The following is a 10400-nucleotide window of genomic DNA, read 5'->3' as shown; positions in this document are numbered from 1 at the left end:
GATAGAACAGATAGAATACTGCGTTTGTCCAAACAATGACACTAACAACACAAATATGCAGATAAGAACATTAACCCCTAGACCCTTTTTCTGTTAGTAAACATTGTGACGTTTTTCTGTGGGCGGAGCTTAGGTGGAGGCAGGAAGATTCCACTGACTTTAACAATTAGTGGAGATTTTACCTAATCACTCACTCACTTTGCAGGACCGTGATTGTTATTTAAATAAGTTAACTTTAACGGACAAAACCAGATTGGCTGACCTGTACGCACTCAATATATGGACTATCTGACAGGATTACCTCCGGTTGAGTGACTCGCATCTATAGAGAAACCTAAGGTGTAGTAAAGAGAAACTCACCTGCGTCTATCTAGTCATGAAGATGTATATATTTCAATTTCAGCAGGCAACTATTTTTACAGCAACATGAGTTAACTGGGCCAAAATACAAAAAGTAAGTTAAACATGCAATGTGATGGATATATTATTTGAAGATGTATGCATCATGTAATGGCCAAATAGTTATTTTAAAGTATACATCCTGTAAATGATGTAAATTTAAGTTTACGGTGACATTACAGTACCTTTACAATACTTTATATACAGTACATTTAAAATATAATGTGAATATTTTGTAGAAATAAAAAGTCCAGAAATTAATTTTGAACTTTTCTGTGTTTGATTATTTTTTCTTACAAAGTTCTTAGAAAGTCCAGCCACTATCAATCACAACAATGTATATTACAGATGATAAGCATATAAATCGTCAGTTTGTTGTTTTATGCACACAGATATTTCATACATGACATAGTTGTGAGATGCATAAGAAATCTTTAGACACGTAACACAAACTGTAATCCATAACAACAAAAGACAATACTTTGTAACCTTTTCTGATAAGAAGTGTGTACTGCAAACGCTAGCATTTTGACGACGGTTTCTATCCAGTCCGCTCGCTTTATCGCGCTTAAACACTGCTGTCGTCGTTTTTTATGCGATCAAATTTCTAATTTGAGGCTGTATTACGTCGATTCTGGCACCCAACATCACAACAAGATGATATTTTAAGCTCCTTATGTAGCCGAATCTGCGCTAGTTTGAATGGGTTTTCCCTTTTCCTGTCCCAATGAGCATACTATCCATCCTAAATTCTAGTGATATTAGTAATTTTCAATGCTATTTAGGGCAGATAGGGTGGATAGTAGAACATTGGGACGCAAGGTTTGTTTTGCCTCCAGCTAGTGCTGTGACGTAATCATGACGTCGGCACAAAAAGGGTCTATAGCAGGCATCCTCAAATCTGGCCCACTACTGCAGAGTTTAGCTCTAACCCTAATCAAACACCAGTGGTGGAAAGAGTACTGAAAATTTGTACTCAAGTACAAGTACTGTTACATTGCTGAAATAATACTCAATTACAAGTAAAAGTACTGGTGCCAAAACAGTACTTAAGTAAAAGTACAAAGTACTCGTCTCAAAAACTACTCTGAGTACTAGTTACTTTTTAGCTGGTGATATTTCATGAAAAAAAAAAAAAAATTCATTCATATCAAAGATCTATTTGGATAATAGCTACTTTGAACAAAATCCACTTTTATCTTATTGACTGAAATTAAATATTGGATATTGAATACTCCACCTCTTGCTCATAGCAGATTAACAGTTAACGTGTCTTTTCCTCTCCACCTGTTTTTTCTGACCTTGCTGACCCAATGAGCATTTCGCTGCCCAGTGGTCATGCCTTAACTTTGCTAATTCTATTATTGCATTAGTATTGCATCCTTCTCATGGGCATTTAATAATTGTTTTACTTTTATTCTTGAGTTCAATCTCATTTTTGTCTCATTTTATCTGTAAAAGAAAACCTGCCTAATAATTCTGCACACCTGAAATAAGAAGTTTTTAACTTTCAGCCTTCATGGGCAATTATATATCACTTATAAATGATTAAATACAAAATTGATAGTAGTTACTAAGATTGATGTGGTTTGGAATTGGTAAAATGTTGTCGGGAAAAAATATGACCAGAATATCAACTTGCCTAATAATTCTGCACACAGTGTAATGTGCATTAAAAAGTAAGTAGGGTAATTTTGATTTCATGACAACTAATCATTTTCAATACCATTGGCAAAACTACAACATATAGATATTTTAATATTTAAAAATAAAAATTGTCCATCCATTTTTTTCAAGGCAATCATTATTTCAAGCTTTGAAACTGGTTTAATCCAAGTCTTCTAAAAAGACACATTCGCTTTATATGATGAACAGCTTTTAATATAGGCCTTCATGTACATGCATATAAATATTGATCAATTACCATTACAAAAATTTTAATCTTAAACATTTGCTCATTCTGTGTATTTGTGTCTTTAAAATAGCTTACAGCACAAGGACACTTGATTTCAAACTGAATTGAATTTACAAAAAAAAAAAAATTACAAGTACAGTCAGTAATAAAATTATAAAACAAATGACCTCAATTCAGTTGAGGTATTCGAAATATGACAACATTATTTTTTTTATAAGCAGTGATTTAAGAGCCATGCATTTTAGGCCTATTTATTTAGGCTAGATAAATTGAACATCAGATGGCTTTGAACTATAATGTCTGTACAATGTAGTGATGCAGTTAGGCAGACTAGGATATTTATATGTACAAATCAGACAAATATCCCATTCCAAAACATTTCTAGCATAAACTTACATTGTAAAGAAATTAAAAAATTAAACAATCTTTGATTGTTGGAAGACTTTCTGGTGCATTTCACGTACAGACAATAAAATCTCCAGTAGCATTTCCATCGGTCAGGCGTGGATCTATTCTGAATGGTTGATAACTTTCGACAAAAGTTTAATCCAGGAGCAAAGAGAAATAATTTATACTTTAAAAGCACTGAGAGATCGCGATAGCGCACAGTCTGCGCACAATATCACAGTGAGAGGACAAGCAGTTCATTTGTATAAATTAGGCCTATTTGAAAGCTCGCATCCAGTTTTCTGCGACTATGACTGTTCTCATGTTACAATAAAGCGCTCGCCACATTTGCGTGGAAATTATTAAAACTGTGCGGAATAGGCCCTACCTGCAATCCCGCGCGGATATTCAGACTCTGTAACTGACAGGAGGCTGATGCGTGTCAAACTCGCTGTCTGAGAGGATGTGTATCGGTGTATATACGGTAGATACTGTGGAGAATGAGTAATGGAACCGTGTCAGATAGTTAAATATCGATATCAAAATATAGATATTTATGATAACGCTACCATGTAGTTTGTTTCTCCAAACTTTGAGTCCATAAATCACGCTGTGCTCCCTCACTGTCCGATCAGATCTTCACCTGCTGCAGCGGCGGCTTTTCCCGGGACTCGGTTCAGATATCAGGGCTATTGGTCTATTTACGATCGGATATCTTTATTGGCTACTGAAGTTTCGTGAAAGGTTTGAATATCAATTCAAATTGTGGGCGTACTCAGTAACGAGCTATGATTTTAAAAGTAATGAAGTAGATTATTTTGCTTAATTTGTATTTAAGTACAAGTAAAAGTACAGCTATAAAAATATACTCAAAAAAGTACAAGTACCCGAAAAAACTACTCAATTACAGTAACGTGAGTAGTTGTAATTCGTTACCTCCACCACTGCCGGGACACACACACATATCACCTTGGAAATCTCGCGACCCCCACCTTCCGGGGGGAGTCCGATCTTCTGGCAGTTTTAAGTTCAGTAACTTTGTCGATTCACTTCAGACCAATCAACCCATGGCTGGAATGACGAAGAAATCATCAGGAATCTACGCATTATACATGCACCAGATCACTTTACTCAGCACCAACAAAACCAATGCAAGTAACCGCTTGTTAACGGTTTAGATGCGCTTCTAGGCTTCAACCCCTTTTAATTATCACGATCGACCGGGGTTCGAATCTGCCTTTTGGCGAACTTTTTTTCTCCCTTTTTAAGTTTCAAATCACTTCAGAAAAGCAGTTGTTTTTTAATAAAAATGAAGGAAATAATCAAAAAGTTGAACAAAGTATCGGTTAGGGTAGGTGTAGGGAGAGCTTTTGTCCCAATAAGGTGGCATCCATTTAATAATTTGAAATAAACTTTATAAAATAGTAGCTATGCAATAACTTGAGTGTAATTTTTTTATGTATTACAATGCAGAGGTGCAGATAATTGCCACTATTTGTGGCAATTGTTATTTAAGTAATGTTTTTCTCTAATAATGTTTTTTGCCACAATTAATCATACCCTTTTATTCAATATTTGTAGTAAATAATTAGCAGGATCCTGCTATTTTAACATGGAATAAATATAATCTAAAGCTATTTGCACTGTGTAAATAGCATATCACTAAAGAATACTGCTATTTTCACTTAGTGTAAGTTGCTACACACAATAGCTTTCGTCAACAATACCAGCTAGTTAACAGGGACACCAAATTAGATTTTTCTTCAAGTGAAGTATGGCCAAAAAATAAATAAAGAGCCACCATTGAATTAATTTGCATCTCTGGGTGTAATGGAACCTCACCGTAAAAATTGTCAAAAACACTTAACCTACCCCAGTTTTTAGTTTCTCTTAGTTACAGTTTGAGAAGATTAACTGGAAGTTATAGAAAGATGAAATTAACTCCGGTCTGAATTCTGTTGGTACAGTAAGCAAATATACAGTAAAAGTGTGCACAAGTGCAGGGATCATCATAGGAATAGAATGGTTTAATTGACTCCAATGTTCTTACAAAGCATTTCACAACAACATGAACTGAGGCTAGGAGAGGCAATGCAAGCAAATGTTTATTGTCCATTATTCAGGTTAACAATATACAATAATTAAAACTTAGGTTTAGGACTACAAATGAGGAGTTTGAGAGAACATGGCTCTTGCACTAACATGTGTAGCGGACCTTGTAGTCCTGACAGGCCCTTCCACCCTGCTGATTATTCACGCATTCAAAGCCCAGTAGTGGATCAAATCTGCAGAATCAGAGCAGGTGGCTGTTAATCATTACAAATTATTATTGCACAAATTTTAAAAATGAATAGTTAAATCCTTACACTTGAAAACTGTTTCCAGCAGGCAGTACAGGGGTCCCACTAATGGTTGCGACCTCAATGGCAATGGGCTGAGGGCAAACCTGTTGTGGGTATGTTATCAGGGTCAACGACAGGGTCTCAGTCACCTTGTCCACTGGGATTATCTCGGTCAAACCAGGATGTCCTGTTTTCTAATAGAGGAAAACCATCTCAGTAAAATTCCTCTCGTTTAAGGTCAAACCGAGATCACAATTATAGTAGAAATCAATCCAGCTAATACAGAAACCTAGATTTTTACCTGATGTCTAGGCTGAGAGTTTTAAATGATCACACATGCAACTCACTTGAACACCATTCCTCTGGGCAGGTGAAGTGCACCTTATAATCAGCACAAACCACTCCTCCTTGATTTGCATTTATGCAAGAAATGCCAGTTGTTGGATTATATCTTCAGAAAACACACAACACACCTTTAGTACACTGTTAGACATTTCTGTAATTTCCACAGTTGTTTACTGTATATCACCCAGTATTGAAGGAGTGGATGCCGAGCTGCCATATCCTTCATATTGATATTATATTATTTCTTGTTTGACTATTAATCAAAGTTATGGCAAGAGTGAAATGGGTAACCTTATGTGCGCTTATGAAATATTTTAGAGAGTAGAAGTACAGCATAAAGCAGGATTCTTTAATGACTTCATAATGTGTGTGTAACGAAGGCAAGGCAGCCTTGAAGTTCTGATAAGTGCTCTGTGTGTATGCATGTGTGCTGGTAGCTCTCGCTCTCTGTGTGTTAGAAGACTGTCTCTGTCAGCTGCCACCATCCTGACCAAAAATAGGTTTCCGGAAGACACCCATCTTGTATGATCCCTGATCGCTGACGTCTGCCCAATCTGATGGAGATGTTTGAAGCGTTTACGTCCATATGTGGAGATTGTCTAAGTTTATCTAGGTTTTAGAACCTATCAGAACTTTGATGACTTTTATGCATTGACGCAATTAGCAACCTCTGTTAGGGTATAATTGCTGGTGTTTTTTTAAGTTGTACGCAGAGCGGCCTACGAACTCGATTGGGAGTCTTGAAGCTGACTTCTGCTGATGAAACTGCAAACTGTCTTCAGTAAGTTCTCTTCATTTTTGATCGAATCTCTTGACTTCTGGTCTTCATTCAACACACCTGGTCCGAGGGTCTTTACTGCAAATTCCCTTTACAGTAAATAACTGTAACACCCTTTGCATCATGGGAATTTTCTGTGACGTCAGACCCCACATACAGAGACTTACTGTATTTTTTAAAATTGCTGTATACTACTGTAACGGATCTCTTTGGCGCCATTATACTGAGGTAGTTTTATTTTCCTAATTTCTTACATTTGGATTGACACAATTTGCCCTACACCGTGTCTACAACGCCACAGCAACTTGGGACTGACTACTGGATGGGTTACGTCGCTTCTAATGGTTGTAAAATCCGTTTGTACTTCATGTCAGAAACAGTGCGAGCGCTTCAAGTACATCAGAAATATATCGGGGCATCACATTACTGTCCTCATCCACTGTAGATAATATACTGTATATAATAGGTTCTATATTGTTTTTAAATTGAGTCGTGCCTCGCCGCGCCACTCACGTCCGAGGAAGACACGGAAGCAGCGGGAAAGCTCCTCAGGTTTTCCCCGGGGATGAACCTGCAAGAGTGGAAGAGCTCCAGAGAACAGCTGCGCTGTGTGTCGGTGCACCTTACGAGAGAATAAGACCAGCAAGCAAGGTAAAAATATATATACGTTTGTCTGTGTGTGTGTGTGTGTGTGTCAGATTTTTGCGTTTACCTAACATTAACATTTACTCGTCAACATGGCGGTTACAGAACTTTACTATGGTAAAGTGCGCTGTAGTTTCAAACGACTTTTGTAAGCTTATTGAATTAAGTTACAGAATTAAAATTGTTTTTAACTAGCAACGCTCATCTTATATTAACATAAGGTTAACTAATGTGAAATTTAGTTCAGGTGTTAGTAGTTAATGTTGGCCAGTAGCCTGAGAAAATAAAATCCTATGTTAGCTAGGTTAAACTAGTTTTATGGCTAGCTGCCTTTCTAGTTTTAGAAAGAGTTTGTTATAGTTTTTAAATGGAATTTAAGACTTTAAAAATGCACTGCAAAACGTCCTAAGACAGGAGAAATGGTGAAGATGCACTGTTCCAGCACTGGAAGACGGTATTTTTAGGTGTTATACATGCAATGTTTTAAATAAAGAATTTGATATTTTGTAATTGTGTCCGTTTTAATTGAATGCCAGTAGTACCCATGTAGAGTAAAAATAAAATGAATTCTATATAAATAAAATCTATATTAAAATGAATGAATTACAGTAGTATACTGATAAATCAAATACAGTTTGCTACTGTAAATTGTAATTACAGTAACTTACTGGCACTGTTGCCAGTAAGTTACTGTAAACACCCTTTGAAATGTCTAACAGTGTACATACACAAAAAGCAACCATTTAAGATCCCCTTTTTCTTGACATACTGAAAACATTACAATTTGATAGACTCACTCTTGAAAGACGTTTCCAGTTTGAGACGCTGGTTGGCCAGAGATGGTTTGAGCCTCTATTCCGATTGGATTTGGGCAGATTTCTCCAGGGTACATACGGAGGAGGACAGTCAAGCGTTCAGAATCACCCCCATTTGTATTAGGGTTGTCAGAATCAAACCACCTGGTTACACATGCTGATGAATACAGCACAGAGGCAACGGTTACGCCAAAAAAAAATATATGTACAAATATATACACACCGTATAAAGGAGAGGGAATGAATATTACATACTTGGTTGGCAAAGACTCATTGGACATGTGAAGCGGACCTTGTAGTCCTGACACCCTCCATTCTGTAGTGCATTCATACAAGCAAAGCCCTGTGTTGGATCATATCTGGAGAAACAGAACACGTCTGTTAACAGACAAGCATAACTGCTACCAAGTGTTAAATCTGCATTTATCTTATTTGAAATGTACATACAGGATATGGAGCATGTACAAATATTTGTGGGATAAGAGCATTGTCTAGATCTCACTTTCAGATCACCATTTTTTTTTATATTAAGGACTGTAGCATAGAAAATATAGCATTGTTAAGCCTGGAATACACTACGCGACTTAAAATCTGAACAGATCTTTAAAACGCCAGGTATCATACACTTACCGACTTTGTAAATAGTGACAAAGGAAAACTGGGCATCATACACTACGCGACTGAAGATCATACACTACCAGACTTTAAAGTTGTTCCGATCACAACGAACTCACGCAGAAAAGTGTGCCTTGTTGCTAGGAGACGCATGACAAATGAAAACATGTTCTCTAAAATCGGCTGAAAATATCAAACATGTTTGATATCCTCCGACTGGATGGAGTCAAAGTCTGAAGCTAAAAAAAAAAAAAATCACGTAGTGTATTCCAGGCTTTAGTCGTACATTTGAAAGTTGTTTCCAGCAGGCAGTACAGGGGTCCCACTGATGGTTGCGACCTCAATAGCGATGGGCTGAGCGCAGACCTGCAGTGGGTATGTTATCAGGGCCAACGACAGAGTCTCATAGTCTCCTTGTCCACTGGGATTATCTCGGTCAAACCAAGGTGTCCTACATTCTAATAGAAGATGACCAGAGGAGTAAATAGCAAACGCGTACAAGACCAACAAAATATAACATTGATTTCTGCAGCTGCAGTTTTGTTTGTAAAATGTCACTCACTTGAACACCATTCCTCTGGGCAGGTGAAGCGGACCTTATAAATCAACACATAACACTCCTACTTGGTTTGCATTTACACAAGCAAACCCTCTTTTCGGATTATATCTTCAGGAAAAGAAAAAAGAAAAAACCCCTTTACATATACTGTTAAACTTCAGGATTCTTTGTTTCTTGGATCAAAATATTACCAGAAGCACATGTTCTGTAAAAAAAAAATAAACAACCCCCTCACACTTGAAAGACGTTTCCTGTTTGAGATGCTGATTGGCCAGAGATGGTCTGAGCCTCTATTGTGATTGGATTTTGACAGATTTCTCCAGGGTATTCATTGAGAAGGTTAGCCAACAGCTCGTAGTCTCCATTTCCAGTTGGGTCATCACGGTCAAACCACTTGGTTATACAACCTGATAAAATACAAAACAGAAGAAATTGTTCAGATTTAAAAAAAAAAAAAATAGCTTTCAGGATATCGATGTGTTGACAAAACATGTAAGACTTGTATTTTTATTTAGCCTAACATGATTTTGGTTCAAAATTAAATACAAGCAAGGATCTCAAAGAAAATTTTCCAAAACAGCATTTTTACCTTACATTATAGTGCTTGGAAATGTAAAGATACAGAATTATTTGGTGTTGCTAAAAGAACGAGACTTCACTGAAAACAACTGCAAAACAATTAAGTAATTCATTGTAGATAATTACAAAGTAAAATAAACTTTTACTTGATGAGTGTCCAATTGAGAATATCTACCACTATATTTAACTTTCACTAAATGCAGGAGCACAGTTAGTGTCTACACAACATCACCTGTGTTCTCCTCTCTTTTTAAGCAAATGGACTCCTCCCAGACTGTCTTGATTTTTTAATTATAAATCAATCTGATCTCCTTTCATTCACCTGATCATCATCAGGTGAATCTAATCATCTGATCTCCTTTTATTCACCTCGAGCACTCCATCCATCTATGTCCTAAATAGAGATTATTTGTTGTCTTGTCTAAAACTTTATCTTTTGTGCCTCACATATTTTCCGATAAAAAAACAGAAGGTGAGATTGTCAGATGTGATATTTGATCGTATGTTCCATAAATTAGAAAGAGAATATACAGCAATTATAATCCTACAATACTTTACACAATAAGCAAGGTCACAGAAGAAAAGGCTTCAAGCTTTGACAGTAGGTTTTAAGGAAAGTAGATATGGGTTGATTTTATTTCATAACACTTTTGAAGGTGCTATTCGGCTGCCATGTTTTGCAGAATGGTTACTTTTAACAATTTTAACAACATAATTACTTTTTTCAGCATCTGGTGTAAGACCCATTTCACAATTAAAATGCAATCAAAACACTCCATAAATGTTCTAAATCAGGGGCGTCAAACTCAATTCCTGGAGGGCCACAGCTCTGCAGAGTTTAGCTCCAACCCTAATTCATAACCAGACCCAGCTAATCAAGTCCTTCAAGCTCAATTGAAAACTGTTTTGTGTGTTGGAGCAGGGATGGAACTAAACTCTGCAGGGCTGCGGCCCTCCGGATCTGAGTTTGACACCCCTGTTCTAAATCAACACATTCATCCATAACAATAACAAAGTTTGT

The 10400-nt window shown here is 36.7% G+C and overlaps 1 protein-coding gene across 1 annotated transcript; it reads right to left on the bottom strand.

Moving 5' to 3' along the window:
* Positions 1-4898: 4898 nt before the first annotated feature.
* Positions 4899-10126, bottom strand: si:dkey-205h13.2 (uncharacterized). The gene is given in 10 exon segments (XM_058763841.1): positions 4899-4986; positions 5068-5187; positions 5189-5237; positions 5391-5494; positions 7609-7783; positions 7882-7985; positions 8528-8699; positions 8804-8837; positions 9038-9207; positions 10099-10126. Coding segments are annotated over 10 exon segments (1044 nt in total).
* Positions 10127-10400: the final 274 nt, after the last annotated feature.

The sequence above is a fragment of the Onychostoma macrolepis genome, chromosome 23 (genome assembly GCF_012432095.1).
Source record: "Onychostoma macrolepis isolate SWU-2019 chromosome 23, ASM1243209v1, whole genome shotgun sequence".
Lineage (NCBI taxonomy): Eukaryota > Metazoa > Chordata > Actinopteri > Cypriniformes > Cyprinidae > Onychostoma > Onychostoma macrolepis.
This window is presented reverse-complemented; position numbering and strand designations above follow the sequence as displayed.